The sequence below is a fragment of the Diabrotica virgifera genome, chromosome 1 (genome assembly GCF_917563875.1).
Source record: "Diabrotica virgifera virgifera chromosome 1, PGI_DIABVI_V3a".
Classification (NCBI taxonomy): domain Eukaryota; kingdom Metazoa; phylum Arthropoda; class Insecta; order Coleoptera; family Chrysomelidae; genus Diabrotica; species Diabrotica virgifera.
In genome coordinates, this window is record NC_065443.1 from 293918363 (window position 1) to 293939463 (window position 21101).

Here is a 21101-nt window from a genome sequence, read left to right on the forward strand (position 1 = left end):
ACGCAATAAAATTCGCCGGGGAATCACCGGACCGTATAATCAAGAAATTTCAAGATCTTGAAATTTCTTGAGTCAAGACAAGATATAAAATGTCAAGAAAACGTCAAGACAAGAATTTTTTAAATTTCTTGATTTTTTCTCAAGACAAGACAAGAAGTTGTTGTCAAGACAAGAATTCTTGTCTTGTCGACCCCTATCCAGTAAAGACTTGTCACAATTCGGATGTCCTTATTATCAATTCCTATGTTATGAAAGTTCAACTGCGTTTATCTTGAAAACTGTACATCCTATGAAAAAACCTGTTAGCTCATTTTTTGTTTAGGATGACCCAAAAAATACAAAAAAAGTTTTGTCTTGCGAACAATCGCTTTTGTGTAATTCTGCAAGTTCTTTGTTTTTAATAATCTTATCGACATCCGGATCAACTGTTACCCAAAAAATTCGTGTTCTATGGGTCAAAATATGTACATAAAAAAACTTGGGTAAATCCATCTAAATAAATGAGGCCGTTGTCCCCCCTGGCGACAGCACTAAATGTTCCCCCACATAAAATTCAAAATAAACCTCATTTTCGTTTTCATCACCATGAAAAACATAAAGTATGACTAAAATTACCCATTCACCTCACCGTGGTCAGTGCTTAGTCATTTTAGGGGTGCCTGCCGCTCGCCTAAATAAAAAAATAGATTATTCCTTCGATCTGAATCCGCCACTGCGTTTCGCCTCCACATTCGACTTACGCCAAATAGAAATTCAAAACTTGAGGTAATCTTCACCGAGTATTTTGTGTTTACATGCAGGATTTATTTTTCATAACACCAAAAGACGCCTTAAAAAGAAAGAAAAAGTGTGAGGGATATTTCCGGTGGAATTTGTAAAGAGAAACTTCGATTTGATGTCAGGTGTAAAAGAGGCCATTTATTGAAAAACGAGAAGAGCATTAAATAAAAGATTAAGGAGACATTTTTTTGTTTAACACTATTTTCTTTACGTTTCTTCTCAGTTCATTAGATTATTTACTGAAATGTATAGAACCAGTTAATTTTTCGTATACAGAATCGTTAGTTACACTATAAACTATAAACGAATCAGAATTGAAACGCACAGTCAAACAAATAAAAAACTGGGAGAGCTTCTCAAAACAGATGGAACACGACTTCTACGGAACACAAAAGGAAATATGGAGAATGATCAGAGGTTAAAGGAAGGAGATGAACAAATTAATAAAAACTAAACACATTCCGAGGGAAACTTGGGCTTACTCTCTTCCATCTCTACTTGCTAAAGGTGACGATAATAAACCACCAACACCCGAAGTGACAACAAACGAAGAAATAAAAATTGAAGAAGCAGAGGTAAAGGAAGTATTAAGGAAATTAAAAAATAGAAAATCACCAGGAGAGGACATAATGTCTAACGAACTCTTAAAGTGTGGGGGACAAGATCTGACCAAACAACTACCTATTAAAACTAGTCCAAAATAAAATAGAACAAAACAGAATACCACAAGAATGGAGATCAATCATCCTTATTTAAAAATGGAGAACCCGGTGAATTACTGAGGAATTAATTAATTAAACTTCTTTTTTTTCTTAAGGTGCCGAGACCGTTTGTCGATCGTTGGCTCTCATGTTGCCCAGCATATTAACAATCATTGTCTTATTTACAGCCGCACGAAATAGTTCAGTGCTAGTTTTCCCAAACCATTGGCGTAGGTTTTTAAGCCAAGAAGTTGTACGGCGGCCCACACTTCTTTTTCCCATTATTTTACCTTGCATGACAAGGTGAAGTATGTCACATTTTTCTGGGTGACGCATTATATGACCAAAGCATTCCAATTTGCGCCTTTTAACGGTGTTCACTACTTCGCAACTTTTATTCAAACGTTGCAAAACCCTTTCGTTTGTGACTCTTTCTACCCAACTGATCTTCAGAATACGGCGGTAGACCCACATCTCAAATGCTTCTAGGTTTTTTAAAAGCGATTCTGTCAGGGTCCATGCTTCAACCCTGTAAAGTAGTACTGGGAATATATAACATCAAACCATTCTTATGTAAAGTTCCAAATTTAGATCATGACTGCACAGGATTTTCTTAAATTTCCTAAAACTTGTTCTTGCTTTGGCAATTCTACTTTTTATTTCTGTACTAGGGTTCCAGCTTTCATTAATATGAGTACCCAGATATACAATATTACTTACTCGTTCAATTGAGTCATTACCGATTGTTACGTTATAGTTATTATTATTTACGGCTGCCTGTTTACTAATAACCATAAACTTTGTTTTTCTTCCGTTTATTAAACACAACACTAAAATTAACGACCAAAGTGATAAAAAACTGAATAAAATTATAACATTAGCAGAAGAACAACAAGGTTTTAGGTCGGGAAGATCATGCACCGACGCCGACGTTATATTTGTAGTGAGACAGGTTCAAGAGAAATTATTAGAATACAACAAACCGGCATATTTATGTTTCGTGGACTTTAAGAAATCATTCGACAGGGCCAAATTAAAGGACGTTATCCATTTGTTATACTCAAGAGAGGTACCTCTAGGAAAAAATTAAAACGATCGAAAATATCTACCAGAACAATACAATAAAAGAAAAAGTAGATGAAGAACTAACTGACCCAATTGAAGCTTGCAATGAGATAAGACAGAGAGACTCCCTGAGTCCTCAATTGTTTAACCTAATCATGAATGAAATAATAAAAAAGTAAGCACTAAACAAAAATACCAAATGGAAAAAAGATAACTTAAAATAATCTGCTATGCGGACGATGCAATACTCTCTCAAAGTGAAGGTGATTTACAACGTATGCTGCACCAATTTAATATAACCGCTAGAAAATTTAACACTTTGATTTCCAAAAAAAAAAAACCAAATGCTTGGTTATAACAGCAAATCAAATAAGATGTCAATTAGAGCTGGAGAGTCAGATGATAGAACAAGTTCATGGAGTTTAAATATCTAGGTTTTACACTATCTAGCTACGGAAAGCTCGAAACAGAAGTGGAAGATCAAGTGAATGAAGCAAATAGAACCGCAGGTTGTCCAAATCAAACAATATGGATAAATAAAAATATCGGAAAAGAAGTGAAAGGCAGAATTTACAAAACAGTCATCAGATCAGTCCAATAATGACATACGCAGCAGAAACAAGACCTGATAAAGAAAGGACAAAAAGAATGCTAGAAACATCAGAGATGCCGGTATTCTAATAAGCGAGTTCGACTGTATTTAGTTTTTTGTCTATCCTGTAAAATCTGGTATTTTGGACTTAAACATATTTGACATTAGGCCAACGATATTTTAATCTTGTGTAACTGTGTTATTATAGTAGGGAAGGGAAGTATGCTAAATTTGCAGTTACGCGAGCGTTATGGGGACCTATTGGGTTGTGAAGATTAGGCCCTAAAATCAAAAAAAGTTTTCCGTTTACAGTTGAGTCCAGGAATCTTTACCCGTGCGTCATTAATATCTGGCGAGATAAAACCAGAGACATGTTAAGGATAGACCTGGCTAGTCATATGCCACTTAATGCATCGAGGTGTAACGCCGACATAGGATTGATTGGTCTAGCCATCTTTGTCTGTCACATGCGCGGGATCGCTTGGCTAGAGAGATAGATAGACCACCGATCGACTGTTTCCATCATAGATATAACAGAATAGATTAGGCCAGTTCGAAAAATAGCGTAACGCGGAACAGTTCGGGTCGGTGGTCTATCTATCTCTCTCTACCGGCGCTTAGCTTTCTCTCTCTAGCATATGATGGCCGCCGCCTGTGTGTCACTGTCGTTCCGTTATTCCCACCTCTTGGTAGATACGCTCACACTCGCACGACAGACAAAGATAGCTAGACCACCGTACTTGATATCGGCGTTACACCCCGATGCATTGAGTGGCATATGACTAGCCTGATCTATTATTTCTTCACATATCTCTGGTTTCCATGCTGTTTCCGCGTTACGCTTTTTTGGTGAGTATGCCGTGTCTACGCTTAATATGTCAATGGATAAAACACATATTTGATAACTCAAATTTTAACCCGTGATAGGAGCAGTAGCTACTTACTGTCACTTGCTGTTGCGTTCAGTAAGTTTCAATTTCCGCCTTATCATCGACTTATTTCGTATGCTTTAAATGACGAAGCACGGGTAAAGATTCCTGGACTCAACTGTAAGTGGGGACTTTCCATTTTTTAATTTAATTTTACATTTCCAACAATCGTTGTTTCCGATTATAGCGCCATCTATCCATAATTCGAAAAAATGTTTTGAATAAAAGTTACTTTTGAAAAGACTCCTATTTAAGATGTTAAAGTAACCCCCCACCCCACCTCCGTGGGCAGTCGTGTTTGGTGTCATTCGATAGATTTTTCAAAAATATTGAACACGTGTATTTTGCAGTTTTTCGATCTGATGTTTATTTCGCGAAATATCGCGGGGTTCCTATTTAAAATTTTAAATTTTCCCCAACCTCTCTCCATGCGGGGTCGTGTTGGGTATCATAGTGATAGATTTTTGAAAAATATTGAACACGCTTTTTTCTTGTGAAACTTTGTGACTCACCCATTTCCTTACCTCAGATTATACCTTACAACCTTACCTTCAAACCGTCAGATTTTCAAATATATACTGTTCTGCATGTATTTAACTTACCTTATCTTAATCTGACGATTTAGGTTTTTCTAAGGATATATTTTTGTTTTCGCCCCCCCCCCTTAACGAACTCCCCTGTATTAAGATCCAATATAATAATATTGTCGGAATACATTTACAGGGTACAAGGTTTCTCCCCATGTGATAATCTGACCCGCTCGAGTAACTCAAAAATCCCCGCTTAGGCCCCTCTACCATTAATAAACTCGTTTAAACCAAGTGGAAAATACTAGGATAAAATATTTTTGATTCAAATAAAATAAAACACTTCGTTTTTATAAAGTAGGTATATCTTTTTTTGGCAATATTTTATTCAACAGTTCATGTTAATTAACTATTATAATAATTAATTAAATTAAAAAGATTTCTACCTTGAGAAGATTCGAACCCAGGTATGTACCTACTTAGTATGGCAAGTATCATTCCTTTATCTTTTCTTTTAATCCACCTATAAATAGGCTTATGCAACTAAAATCTAACTGTCAAATAATCATAGGTAAAATAATACTAATTTATAGTGGAAGAGCTGATTGTAAACTTGCCCATTTGAATGTTTTTATTATGAAATCTTTAAACGATAAAATTAATTTTACAATAATCAAATAAATAATATTTACATTTTTAATTACAACTGCGCCCTTCTAAATTTAAAATCAGCCTCGCCAATGATATGACGTAGACATTATTCGTCGGTCGTCGGGCTGGCTCGTGACATTTGTATTTTAGTCATGTCAAATATTATTATGAAATTTTAATTTTTGTGTTATATTCGTTGGTTATATTATTGAAAAAACAATCGTATTTTGCAGAAATAGAACATAAAAAAGTGTACAAATTGTAAGTATTATATTCTTTATGCTTATTTTAAATGATCTGACAATATAGCTTATTAGTTTTATGCAGGCCTTATTTATTATATTGCACTCAAAAATTTAGGTACATTATATGAGTAAAATAACATATTATTTTTGTTTATGTGATTTTACTAAATAGTAATCCAATTCTTGTATATTCGTAGTAAGTATTGTCTACTATTATTACATACTTATTATTTTAAATGATTTGTTTAAAATTAATTGAAAATTGGCCAATATCGTTACACAGTAATATCTACTGCATCTGTAGGGTATATGAAAATGAAATTATCAATTAGGTAACTTTGAAGGAAAATTAAAAATAAGAACGGTAAACTGAAAGAATAATAATATTTACGACCTGTACATAAAACAGTTTTTTAATGTATTTTCTGAATGTAAATATTTGATACATTTTGATTCCATTGATAATAAAAATTTATATGCAAAAAATTGGTGTTATAATCCCATGGCTGTCTTTTAATGTATAAACGGAATTAAGCAGGATACACATGGATGTATTCTAAATTGGACAATTGCAATTATCACCTTAATTTTGGACTACAATGTTGTCAAATATATATATTTTTCTTTATTTTCAGGATATTTACTGGATTTTTATCAAAAAATCATCTGTGTAATTAGAAATGCCATCGGCAGACGACAAACAATTTACACAAGTGATTCGTAAAATTTTAAGACCGGGCACAACTAGGTCTAGCCAAGATAAATACAATGGGATCGATAAGAAAAAAGAGATTGAATTCAAAACGCCTTCAGCTCCTAGGTGAGTGTTTTGTGTTTATTTTCTATTTATTTATTTAATTAATTTATTATTAATCTTCGAGATATCTTATTCTTATATATACCTTATAAATATATTCTTATATACAGTATGTCCCTGTAAACTGTAAGTTGTATTCATATGGAAAACTTTTTCATTATTAACTTTGCGAAAAAAGTTATTCTTCATAAAAAGCTCTGCATGGTCCAAAACCTAAGATTTAACCATCAAATATCAAATTTTTTGAATATTATACGAGGTATGTCAAAAAGTTTGAATTTCACTCAAAAGTAGCTTTATTTTTCACAAGATTGAAAATCCCCATTATGAAAAGATGTTTTTAACTAAAAACTATATTCTAGTATGCAATTACATCCTTCTAATTGAAAAAAATTTTTTTTTGAAAAATTATGGATTAACATTATTTTCAGATATTTCAATTCAGATAACTCTTTTATAATTGATTTTACGAAAAAAAGTGATTCTTAATAAAAAGTTTTGCATGATCTAAAATCTAAAATACAACCATCTTATATCAAATTTTATCAATTTTATACGAGGTATGTCAAAAAATATGAATTTCGCTCAAGAGTAAAATACGTTTATTTTTCACAATACCGAAAATTGTTATTATGAAAAGTTATTTAGAATTAAAAACTATTCTAATTGAAATATTCTGAACTACAAAAATATTTTACTTTTGATCTAAATTTATCTTTTTTGACATACCTCGTATAAAATTGATAAAATTTGATATAAGATGGTTGTATTTTAGGTTTTAGACCATCCAGAACTTTTTATTAAGAATAACTTTTTTTCGTAAAATAAAAGAGTTATCAAAATTGAAATAAATATAATATTAGTTAAAAAAAAAAACATTTTTCCAATTAGAAAGATGTAATTGCATATTAGAATATAGTTTTTAATTCCAAACAACTTTTCATAATAGCAATTCTCAATATTGTGAAAAATAAAGCTACTTTATTCTTGAGTCAAATTCAAACTTTTTGACATACCTCGTATAATATTCAAAAAATTTGATATTTGATGGTTAAATCTTAGGTTTTGGACCATGCAGAGCTTTTTATGAAGAATAACTTTTTTTCAGAAAGTTAATAATAAAAAAGTTTTCCATATGGATACAACTTACAGGGACATACTGTATATTATTATATTCTTATATGACTCTATATAGGGTGTCTCCGAAAATAGTGCGTTCCTTTAAGGTATGGATATAATACACAATTTAGAACAAAAAAGTCCTATAATATTTTTTCTAAAGTTTAACCGTTTCCAAGAAAAAAATTACATTGTTCTCCATATTATAACTGAATTTTTATTTTCATAAATTTGAATGACATGGCAGCGTAGCCTAGAAGAACTTGCTGTGACTGTGGAGATTTAACCTAAAAACCCCTTGTTTATTTACTTTGAGGTGTGATTTTTGGGGTTGTTGACATCTTAGGTAACTACCTGCAAAATAATGGATATGGTTTGGTGGATATTTACATTATTTTACCTACCAGATGCAGCTGACCTACAAACCTACTTTTTTAATCTTTAGATTTTTGAGTTGCGCGTTGTTGCCAGCAATTTGCATATCAAAATGTATTTTCGTTTTTTGGACAAACGGATCAATTTAGAAAAAAATGTTATAAGACTTTTTTGGTCTACATTGTGCCTTCTACCTATACCTATAAGGAACGCACTATTTTCGGGAACACACTGTATATTATATCAAGTTATATTAATAATATAATTTTAATTCACTCTGGGAATGGAGCTATATACAGGGTGTCCAGAAACTCTCCCGACAAACGTAGAACGGAGATAATTTTAAGATAATTTAACCCAATTCATATACAGTGCTAGTCAAAAGTCCGTACCTCCCCTCGTATCTTTTGAACGGTTATACTTTTAATAGTGAAATTTGGAGGGAGGAAATAAAGGGACATAAGCTTCTTAACTAGTTATGACAGGTGACGTAATAGTGACAGATGACTTTACAGCGCCACTGTGACAAATAATTTTAAATGGGACCTTATGGCAAGTGACACCTCGTTTAAAAGGTATTGAAAATACCTATTCAGTCATACTAATTTTGTTTGTTTAAGCTAATTTTGATGAATAAATAAAATAAATATAAAATTGTAGTTTCGCATTTAATTAATAAAAATTCAAAATTCTTCCTATGATAACTTGTCAAAAAGGTTGACGTTGACGTAAATACTACTATAAAATTGAAAAACGTCAACTTTTTCGACAAAAAAACCATAGGCGGACATTTGAATTTTTATTAATTAGATGCGAAACTACAATATTATATTTATTTAATTTATTCACCAAAATCAAAATCAACTTAAACTCAGAAAAGTTAGTACGACTGAATAGGTATTTTGAATACCTTTCAAACGAGGTATCACTTCCCATAAGGTCCCATTTAAAATTATCGGCCACAGTGGCTCTGTAACATCATCTGTCACTATTACGTCACCTGTCATGACTAGTTAAGAAGCTTACGTCCGTTTATTTCCTCCCTCCAAATTTCACTATTATAGCTATAACCGTTCAAAAGATAAGAGGGGGGGTACGGACTTTTGACTAGCACTGTATAGTCCGTCCCACCTTGACTTTACAGTATAGGGAACATAGGCAATGCAGTCCTTATAAGAGTTTTTAGCCCAGTGATACCGATTTTATCAAAGAGGATTTGTAATCGAACATTAGAGCGATTAAATTAAAACTGTTTTAGAAAGGCAATCTTCAATTTTAGGATTCATATGTGCAATAACTATCATCATCATCATTCTCTTTGCCTTATCCCTATGCGGGGTCGGCTTCCCTAATTGCATTTCTCCACACAACTCTATCTTGGGTCATAGCAATGTTAATCCCCTTTACCAACATGTCCTGCCTTATCGTGTCCCCCCAGGTCTTCTTTGGCCTTCCTCTCCTACTCCTTCCAGGAATCTGCACTTCAGCTATTCTTCATATTGGGTGATTAACGTCTCGACGTTGAACATGACTAAACCATCTTAACCTATGCTTTCTCATTTTGGCATCAATTGTTGCCACACCTAGACTTCCCCTAATATACTCATTTCTAATTTTATCCTTCTTTGTAACTCCACTCATCCATCTAAGCATTCTCATTTCCGCCACATGCATTCGTTGTTCCTCTTTCTTTTTCACTGCCCAACATTCAGTTCCGTGCATCATAGCCGGTCTTATGGCTGTTTTATAGAATTTTCTCTTCAGCTTCATTGGAATTTTTCTGTCACACAACACACCACTCGCTTCTTTAGACTTCATCCATCCAGCCCTAATTCTACTGCATGCATCTCCATCTATTTCTCCATTACTCTGTAATACCGATCCTAGTTACTTAAAACTATTGCTTTTCACAATCATTTCACCATCCAAAGATACCATTTTATTTGTAGTAACTCCATCTTTAAATTAACATTCCAAATACTCTGTTTTTGTCCTACTAAGTTTTAAACCTTTTTCCTCCAGAGCTTGTCTCCACTGTTCCAGTTTTTGTTTTAAGTCTCTTTCACTATTTCCTATTAACACTACATCATCAGCATACATTAGGCACCATGGAATACTACCCTGTAGTTTCGCTGTTATCTGGTCCAAAACTAATGAGAATAAATAAGGACTAATCACCGAGCCTTGGTGCACTCCTACTTTCACCTGAAATTTATCAGTCTCACCCACACCTGTCCTAACACTAGTCATTACTCCCTCATACATATCTCTCACAATCTTTACATATTCGCCAGGCACTCCTTTCTTATTGAGTGCCCACCACAGAATCTCTCGAGGAACTCTATCATATGCTTTCTCAAGATCAATGAATACCATATGTGCGTTGGTCTCTTTATTCCTGTATTTTTCCATCAGTTGCCTTACAATGAAAATTGCATCTGTTGTTGATCTGCCCTGCATAAAGCCAAATTGATTATCGGATATTTCGGTTTCTTCACGTATTCGTCTATCAATTATTCTCTCCCATATTTTCATAGTGTGGCTAAGTAGTTTTATAGCCCTGTAGTTTGTGCATTGTTGTATGTCTCCCTTGTTTTTGTAGACAGGTACTAATATACTGCTTCTCCATTCGTCTGGCATTTGTCCAACTTCCATAATTCTATTAAATAGACCTGCTAGCCAACTTATTCCTGTCTCTCCCAATGCTCTCCATACTTCCCCAGGAATATCGTCTGGTCCGACTGCTTTTCCTTTCTTTATTTTTTGAAGCGCTTGAGCCACTTCCTCGTTTGTTATTCTGGTAACCATTGTTGTTACTGTCTCCGTTAACTCCACAGACTGTCTGTCAAATTCTTCATTTAATAAACTGTCAAAATACTTTCTCCATCTCTTTTTGACATCCTTTTCGTGAATTAGTATTTTATTATTTTCATCTCGGATACATCTAATCTGATTAAAATCTCTTGTTTTCTTTGCTCTCTGTTTGGCTATTTTATAAATCTTTGCTTCGCCTTCCCTGGTATTAAGTTGATCGTATAGGCATGTATAGGTTTGAATACGCTTCTGCTTTAGCTTTTGCTACTGCTACTTTCGCTTCCTTTTTGGCGATCATATATGTGTAATAACTATAGTATATCAAATAAACTTAAACGCATACGAATCCTAAAATGGTAGAATATCTTTCTAAATAGTTTTAATTTAATCTCACTAATGTTCGATTACAAATTCTTTTTGATAAAATCGGCATCACCGCTCTAAAAACTCTTAGTCCTGTCGGCAGTGGGGGTACAACGGCCTCCTTAATTCAGATGGACTTACCCAAGTTTTTTTTATGTATTTTGACCCGTAGAATACGAATTTTTTGGGTAACAGCCGATTCGGATGTGGATAAGATTGTTATAAACAGAGAACTTAAGGAATCACATAACAGGGATTTTTCACAAAACGAAACATTTTTTTGTATTTATTGGGTCATTCTAGCAAAAAATGTTTTTACAAGTTTTTTCGTAGGATGCATAGTTTTCGACATAAACGCCGTTGAACTTTTAAATAATCGAAAAATTGCAATTTTTCAACCCGAATAACTTTTGATTGAAAAATAAAATAGCAATTCGGCTTACCGCATTTGAAAGTTCAAGTCAAATTCTATCGGTTTTGATTACTTTCATTGCTAGAAATTATTTTTTTATTGTTAAACAAAGCAATAAGCACATAGTGATTGAATGATATTTTCAATGCATTTCTCATTTGAAATCGAACGAGTAGGCGCGCATACAGACAATTTATACGTAGATTACGTACATTAAAGCGCATGCATTGGGCACGGGAAACACTATGTGTTTATGGCTTTGTTTAACAAATAAAAACTTAATTTTTAGCAATGCAAATAATCAAAACTGATGTAATTTGACTTGAACTTTCAAATGCAGTTAGCAGAATTGCTATTTTATTTTTTAATCAAAAGTTATTCCAGTTCCAAAATTGCACTTTTTCGATTTTTTGAAAGTTCAACCGCGTTTATCTTGAAAACTATGCATCCTACGAAAAAACTTGTAAGACCATTTTTTGCTGAGAATCACCCAAAAAAATACAAAAAAATGTTTTGTTTTGCGAAAAATCGCTGTTATGTAATTTCTCAAGTTCTTTGTTTATAACAATCTTATCGACATCTCGATCAACTGTTACCCAAAAAATTCGTGTTTTACGGGTCAAAATACATAAAAAACTTAGGTAAGTCCATCTGAATTAAGGAGGCCGTTGTACCCCCCTGACGACAGGACTATCTCGTAAGGACTGCATTGCCTATGTTCCCTATACTGTTAAGTCAAGGTGGGACTGACTATAGTCCGAAAATGGTTTCTAATGGAGCTAGAGCTCTTTAAAGATAGCGTTTTGTAATTAGTTTTTTTTTAAATAGCTCCCAAACACTTCTATTTAGAAAAACGAAAACTAGTAGGTACAGGTACACCTGTTTATCTTCCAGAAATAAATCGACTCTATCAATTGCGAATTTCTAGTACCGGTCATAGGCGTCAGTTTTGTGTAGGGCGACGGTTATTTTATCAATTTTTATTTTTTTTATTTTAACATCTTTTCTATAAAAAACTACTAACTTTACGGCTAATTTTTTTCAGACAACAAACTACAGGAACAAAAAGAACTGCTAAAGAGAGTATGATCCTTCTTGAAAACGGATCAGGTAAATTTCCAGCATTAGCTGGAATAAAGAAGCAGAGAAAATCTGACATAGCAAAAACAGAACTGGATACAAAAAAGAAGATTGAGAAACTTGATATTTTTAGTTCTTTGCAGCAAATAAAAGAACAAAACTTGAAGTTACAGCCAAAAAAGCAAATGATAAATTCAAATGTTTGTGAAAGTTTTAGAAAGCATATAGATTGTGTGGTTAGTAAATGCGAGAGTAATGGTACTGCAGATATTGGTAAGTCAACAAAATATTCATCATCATCATATCATCCAACCAATTTACGTCCACTGCTGGACATAGGTCTCCCCATAGGTCCTCCCCATTTTTCACACTTCACGGTTTTGTGCTGATTGTTGCCAGTTTTTACTAATAGTGTAGGAAACAGAGGTTGAACCTTGCAAAATGGACACAAGTCCGGTTTTATTTTTTTTCTGGCATATCAAGGGGTGCTTATTATAAGACTAACTTTTTCTGAAAAAATTTCGCCCCGGAACCCCCCTTTTCACCCCTTTAAAGGGGGTAATTTATGGTTTTTGCAGAACGTAGCCCTTCCTGTACCTTTTATAAAAAATTTCTTCTATAGAAATATGAAGAGGACTATATTTTCTACGATTTATTTCCGACAGCATCTCTCTATCATCCACCGTTTAGCAAGGGTGGCGCCCCAAAGTTGACAAGTTTTTAAAAAAGATGTTTTTAAAAAATATATATTTTTCCCTAACTGTAACGGAAATTAAAAAGAAATGCTGCGGAAATTATTCACAAATAGATGATTGATTTTTTGGTATAGGTTTCACTTAAGGGTAATTGCCCTTTTTTTAATTACAGGGTGTTACATTTTAAAAAACCCCTTTTTATACCATCTGAACCGTTTATGCTAGAGTAAAAAGACTTTCAGCGATTACCGATGTACTGGTGTTATTTACAAATTTGTATAATGCACCCCCATTTTTTCCCCGGAAACACCCAAAAAAAAAGAAGAATTAATAAATAAAGTGATTTTCTTGGAATCCTTCACACACAATGCCCTTCATTAATATGCTTCATATATCATTTTGTGCAAGTTATTATTACCCATGCATGGACACTAAAAGCGATTTCCTAGTGCAACCCCTGTAGCCAAAAACAATAAATAAAATGGGGGGTTGAAATTTTTTTTTTGTTTTTTGCTTTTTGATCCATATGGGCATATGCTTCATCAATAGTGCTTTTCAAAAATATATATGGTTATTGCAACATCCCTGCGCAAACCACCCCTATCCTTGAAAATATACTGCAGAAACTACCCCTATACCTTATCCAGCATGTTTTTACGATTTTCTCATTACCTATTCATTTTTATTAAACAAAACTTATACAAGGTTAAAGACCACTATTTACTCTAAAAATTAGGTCCTATTCATTTTTTTCGTTTAAGCAACCGTTACGGCACAGTGGCGCCGTAAACCTCATATATGCTTTGACGGGCTCCAGTTTTTGTTTATTTTTTCGTCATCTGTTTGTTTTATTGATAAAGTATTTATGTAAAATAAAACAACACAGTGTAACCTACAAATCATGGCCTATGCACATTTTACATTCTTTGCTCCCCAAAGCTACAGTGGTGGCCCAAAATAAATTTTTTCATATTTTCGCTACCTACACGCATTTTATTGCGTTAATGCTACCTTAATAGCACAATATTCACCCCTAAGTGGTCGCTAAGCAGTGGCGGATCCAGAGAGGGGTGATGGGGGCGATCACCCCCCACTCCTCTCAAACCAAGTGATATTATATTTGAAGATTATAAAAATATTCATTTATTTTTATAGAAATACTTATATTATATTAATATTATTTTTATAAGAATGACTTTTTATGCTTAATCGACAGTGGCGGATCCAGCATAGTTAAGAGGGGGGTGCCAATTGGTTAAATTTCTATAAAAATAAATGAATATTTTTATAATCTTTGAATATAATATCACTTGGTTTGAGAGGGGGGAGGTGATCACCCCCATCACCCCTCCCTGGATCCGCCACTGCGTAGCAACCACCTAAGGGTAAATTTTGTGCTGTTAAGGTAGCATTAATGCAATAAAATGCATGTAGGTGGCGAAAATATGCAAAAATTTATTTTGGGCCACCACTGTGGCTTTGGGGAGCAAAGAATGTAAAATGTGCATAAGTCATAATTTGTAGGTTACACTGTGTTGTTTTATTTTGCATAAGTACTTTATCAATAAAACGAACAGATGACGAAAAAAAAAACAAAAACTGGAGCCCGCCAAAGCATATATGAGGTTTACGGCGCCACTGTGCCGTAACGGTTGCTTATACGAAAAAATGAATAGGACATAATTTTTAGAGTAAATAGTGGTCTTTAACCTTGTATAAGTTTTGTTTAAAAAGAATACATAGGTAATGAGAAAATCGTAAAAACATGCTCGCCAAGGGATAGGGGTAGTTTCTGCAGTATATTTTCAAGGATAGGGGTGGTTTTCGCAGAGATGTTGCAATAACCATATATATTTTTGAAAAGCACTGTTGATGAAGCATATGCCCATATGGATCAAAAAGCAAAAAACAAAAAAAAATTTCAACCCCCCATTTTATATATTTTTTTTTTGCTACAGCGGTTGCACTAGGAAATTGCTTTTAGTGTCCATGCATGGGTAATAATAACGTGCACAAAATGATATGTGAAGCATATTAATAAAGGGCATTGTGTGTGAAGGATTCCAAGAAAATCAATTTATTTATTAATTCTTCTTTTTTTGGGGTGGTTCCGGGGAAAAAATGGGGGTGCATTATACAAATTTGTAAATAGCACCAGTACATGGGTAATCGCTGAAAGTCTTTTTACTCTAGCATAAACGGTTCAGATGGTATAAAAAGAGGTTTTTTAAAATGTAACACCCTGTAATTAAAAAAAGGGCAATTACCCTTAAGTGAAACCTATACCAAAAAATCAGTCAATTATTTGTGAATAATTGCCGCAAGATTTTTTCTTAATTTCCGTTACAGTTAGGGAAAAATAAATTTTTTTTAAAAACATCTTTTTTAAAAACTTGTCAACTTTAGGGCGCCACCCCCGCTAAACGGTGGATGATAGAGAGATGGTGTCGGAAATAGATCGTAGAAAATATAGTCCTCTTCATATTTCTATAAAAGAAATTTTTTGTAAAAGTTACAGGAAGGGCTACGTTCCGCAAAAACCACAAATTACCCCCTTTAAAGGGGTGAAAAGGGAGGTTCCGGGGCGAAATTTTTTCAGAAAAAGTTAGTCTTATAATAAGCACCCCTTGATATACCAGAAAAAAAATAAAACCGGACTTGTGTCCATTTTGCAAGGTTCAACCTTTGTTTCCTACACTATAATCCATCTGATAGCATCTGTCCATGGTGTAGGCTGCCTTCCTGTACTGACAACAAAAATACTTCCCACTGCTCTTATGTCGTCTACCCATCTCTTTTCAGGTCTTCCCATGCTTCTTGTCGTCTTCCTTGGTTTCCATTCTAGAATTCCCCATGTCCACCTGTTATCATCATATTTGGCCATGTGACCAGCGTGGTCCAGCGTCATTTGGCTTTTCTAATTTCTTCCACGATATCGCTGATCTTCGTTCTACGTCTAATCTCCGTGTTTCTAATCTTGTCTTCCAGTGATATTCCAAGCATGTTTCATTCCATTGCCATTTGCGTTGTCTTAAGTTTTTAGCAAATTTCCTGGTATTAGTATGGGCAGATTATATCGGAGAATAGGCCATTTTTGGTAAAAGTTATTTACCAGCAATTTTATTGCTGCAATCAAATCTTATGATTGTATATATTAATAATGTAGGTATGCAAAGTCCGCAGACAGTGTGCTACTTTTTTATAAACAAAATGGCGCCCGAAAATCTTGTTGTTTTCAATTATTGCTCTATAACTCCAAAGATTTTAACTTTACACTAAAAACACTCAAATAAAAATTCACCGTAATTAAATTCTGCATAGAGACATGTTTCTCCCGATTTACTTCGATGAAAATTTTCCTCGGAAAATGCGGATTTTTCCAACAAAATCTTTAATTTTCAACTAAAATTTTAGATAAGTAATTGTTTATTAATAATTAAATAATTTGGTAATATAAAAGCTCTTTTCGTATAAATTATAATTCCAGCAGCCGATGGAAAGTGACTGAACAGTTTAGCAACAATTGAATTGTTAATTAAAAATTTACGGTCGCTATAATAACCACAATAATTATGATACATAAGAATAACTACGATTTTTAAATAAAAGGACACTGTACCTATCTAAAATACGTTACAGAATTGAAATTAGACTCTTTAAACGGCCTCAGGAATATTTTAAAATTATAAATACTTTTTTGTCTTATAATCAAATAGAGTATCTCGGGAAATATTAAATAAAATTAAATCATGAAAACAGTATTGGAAAAATATGGCAGAACGCTTCTTTTAAAAGAAAAACGTTTAATTATGATAAGTGGTTCCTGAGATACAACCGGTCAAAGTTGAATGGCATTTACGGCAAAGATATAAACAGTAGGATCATAATTTTTGAACCGTCATCTTTTTATTTCGGTCCTCTGTCTCTACACAAATTTTCATATTTTTAAAATACTCATACCATATATTATTTCATTAAAAACTACCGATATTACTAGTGAAAATTGACAAAAATTAGGTTGGAGAAAATGTAATCTCAAAGTTCAAAATCGGTATACGTTAAAAAATGTATTTTTTCGGCTTCCCATGGAGCAATTTTCTTCATTCTTCTTTTGTTCCCAAGTAACTCGAGTAGAGCCATCTAACTAACGCATTATTAAATGTCAAACTTTTTGTTTTGTTATAATAAATTAATTTATTTATTATAACAAATTTTTTAAATTTGTTCAAATAAAGATTGTTTAAATAATTATACAGCTTTCAAATGAGAATATTTGTATTTTTAACGTTAAAAGGTACACTTGTAGTAAGTTTATCTAAAAACTGGAAAAATATGTAGTCTTCTTTTCTTATAAACAACTTAATCTATTATAACAAAACAAAAGCAAGTTTGGCATTTAATAATGCGTTAGTTAGATGGCTCTACTCGAGTTACTTGGGAACAAAAAAAGAATGAATGCATTTTTTTAACGTATACCGATTTTGAACTTTGAGATTACATTTTCTCCAACCTAATTTTTGATTGGAATTTTGCTATTTTTGGCAATTTTCACTTGTAATATCGATAATTTTTATTATAATAATATATGTTATGATTATTTTAAAGATATGAAAATTGGTGTGGAGAAAGAGGACAAAAATAAAAAGGTGATGGTTCGAAAATTATGATCCTATTATTTATATCTTTGCCGTAAATGCCGGTCAATTTTGACCGGTTGTATCTCAGGAACCACTCATCAGAATTAAACGTTTTTTCTTTTAAAAGAAGCATTCTGTCGCTTGTTTTCCAACACCGTTTTCATAATTTAATTTAGTTTAATATTTCCCGAGATATTCTATTTGTTTATAAGCCAAAAATTATTTATAATTTTAAAATATTCCTGAGGCTGCCTAAATAGTCCAATTTCAATTATGTAAAGTAAATTAGATAGGTACAGTGTCTTTTTATAAAAAAAATCATAGCTACTCTTATGTATCACAATTATTGTGGTTATTATAGCGCCCGTAAATTTTTAATTAACAATTCAGTTGTTGCTCAACTGTTTATTCAATTTCCATCGGCTTCTGGAATTACAAAATCTATACAAAAAGAGCTTTTATACTATCAAATTATTTAATTATTGGTAAACTTATTTAAAATTTTAGTTGAAAATTAAAGATTTTGTTGGAAACCCTCATTTTCCGGGAAAAAATTTCGTCAAAGTAAATTGGGAAAAACACATCTTTATGCAGAATTTAATTACGGTGAATTTTTATTTGGGTGTTTTTGGTGTAAAGTTAAGATCTTTTGAGTTATAGAGCAAAAATTGAAAAAACACGATTTTCGGGCGCCATTTTGTTTATAAAAAAAGTAGCACACTATCTGCGGACTTTTCATACCTATATTATTAATATATACAATCATAAGATTTGATTCTAGCAATAAAATTGCTGGTAAATAACTTTTCCTTGTATTTTGCTAAAAAAGCCCAGAGTATATATGATACGGCATCCAAGCCATGGGTAGAAACTGGTAGTATGTCGTATGCTTGTGTTATACGGTACATTCCATGTCAAATCACTCAGGCAAAAAATTTTGGATCTCCGATTTGTCTGAAAATTGGTATATAGCTTCTGCGGGACGTAAAAATAAGATATTTAAGGTCAAAAAATCTTCTTCTTTTTTTCTCATACTGTTATTTTATGCGATTTTACAGTGATTTGGTGTTTATTTAAACAAATTTGCATTTTCTGTGGTAAAGTATCGATGAAAAACATAATATTTTAATAGAAAGGACTGAAAAATGTCATTATATGGCATTATAACAAGTTATTTTGAATCAAAAGAAGTTTTTGATCAAATTTTATAGTGTAAAAAACGTTAAAATACCGTTTTCTGCATTTTCCTCCATTCCCAAAATACATTATCATCGATTTGGCTGAAAATTTTCCCACATATAGCCAAAAGATAGGACTTTAAGTGGTTAGAAGGATTTGAATTATATTACAATACCAAAAAAGCTACATGCAGTAAATATCAGACTCAAAAGTATATATTAGTCCAGTCGGGATAGCTGCCCAAAATTTTATTTTTCTGATCTTTAGGGGAGTCAATAGTAGCCTAAATTTAAAATCACGAATGAATTCCTCCGTTACGTTAGCAGCCATCTTGTTCCAAATAAATCATATTTACAATTATTGCAATTTCTTTTTAACAATTTTTGTGGTGAGGTCGATATTTTCGAGTTAATTGTACTTACAGTAGACGCCTATATTTTTGACTATAATATTGCATGTAACTTTTTTGGTATTGTAATATAATTCAAATCCTTCTCACCACTTAAAGTCCTATGTTTTGTCTATCTGTGGGCAAATTTTCAGCCAAATCAAATATGACGTATTTTGGGAATGGAGAAAAATGTAAAAAACGGTATTTCTACGTTTTCTACACTATAAAATTTGATCAAAAGCTTGTTTTGAATCAAAGTAACTTGTTATAATGCCATATAATGACATTTTTGAGTCCCTTCTATTAAAATATTATGTTTTCCATTGACACTTTACGATAGAAAATGCAAATTTGTATAAATAAACACCAAATCACTGTAAAATCGCATAAAATAACATTTTGAGAAAAAATGAAGAAGAAAATTTTTTGACCTTAAATATCTTATTTTTACGTCCCGTAGAAGCTATATACCAATTTTCAGACAAATCGGAGGTCCAAAATTTTTTTTGCTCCAAAATTGAGTGATTTGAAATGGAATGGCCCATACACCTTTTTTTAATAAATGATAGTTCTGGTTCTAGAAATGGTGTCTCCTCCTTGTCTTACTCCCCAATTTAGTTTTATGAGACTCGTTTTTGTGCTTCCGTCCAGCTTTATCTGTATGGTGGCATTATCATAAAATATTGTAAGTTTTTAATTATATCAAAACTAATAATAATCCTGCATTATTATCTAGCTTTAGCTTTATTAAGCTACATATTTAATTGGGTTACAAAATTTGTTTATTTATCTCTTGTCTATCGTCCAAAGGTTCTTCGAATAGTACAGTCCGTACAATATAGATACTGTTGCATGTCATCCGCGTCGTAGCACGTGGCGTTACGTGATACCAACACGAAATATTTAAGTGGTAGGTGTGTTCCTTTTTAGAATCGTTTATCTGAGTACTGAGTACACTGGAATTACAGCCACTAGACATATTTTATTATATGTTTATGCGTAGAAGCAATTAAAAGATATCTATTAATCTAAATTTAAAGAAACATACCCTAACTTGTTTTATTTAATTTGTATAGTGGAATATAAAGCGTTTTTATAAAGCCCACTTGTTCGGATTACACTCTAACTACGATCGGACAAAGGTGACAGTTTTATTTGACAGTTGCGGTATTGATACTTCAGATTTGTTTTTATTCTTTACTATAAGTATTTGTTTTATTGTCCTTTTCATGAGCATTTTTCAGTGCGTAACAAATGATAGGAAAAAGGGTAAGTCCGTGATAATACACATTTATGACATTTATTCTAATATGACATTTTAGTTAAATCTGACAGTTGTCACATTTTATTTTCAATTTGGAATAAAAACAAATCAAATGTGTTTCTTGCATTTATAAAATGGTATTTTCTTTGATTTGTATAGTCTTATAAATTATACAGATTATATTTGTAATATTATTATCTAATTCAAAAAAATTATTTTTTTTATTATGGCGCCATCTATCGACAACTAGAATAACTAGAATAAATGTTGTAAATGTCTGTAATCACGGACGTGCCTTTTTTTCTGTCACATACAATTTAATGCGTTAGAAAGAAATCGAAAAACTGTGTCGCACTGAAAGATGATCATGAGAAAAAGGATATTATATTTATTGTTTTTATTATTTACTTTAACGTAAGATTACAACTTGATTTTTGTCTTCTATTTCTAATGTTTTTATTTATT

At 32.5% G+C, this 21101-nt stretch overlaps 1 protein-coding gene across 1 annotated transcript in view; it reads left to right on the forward strand.

Annotated features, from left to right (window-relative positions):
* The first annotated feature begins 5379 nt into the window (after window positions 1-5379).
* LOC114324227 (nipped-B-like protein A) overlaps window positions 5380-21101 on the forward strand; it is a 73577-nt gene continuing 57855 nt past the window's right edge. Inside the window, exons 1-3 of the mRNA XM_028272011.2 lie at window positions 5380-5506; window positions 6126-6310; window positions 12436-12743. Of these exons, the coding sequence (XP_028127812.2) occupies window positions 6171-6310; window positions 12436-12743 (448 nt within the window). The 5' untranslated portion in view covers window positions 5380-5506; window positions 6126-6170. The remainder of the gene's footprint in view (window positions 5507-6125; window positions 6311-12435; window positions 12744-21101) is intronic.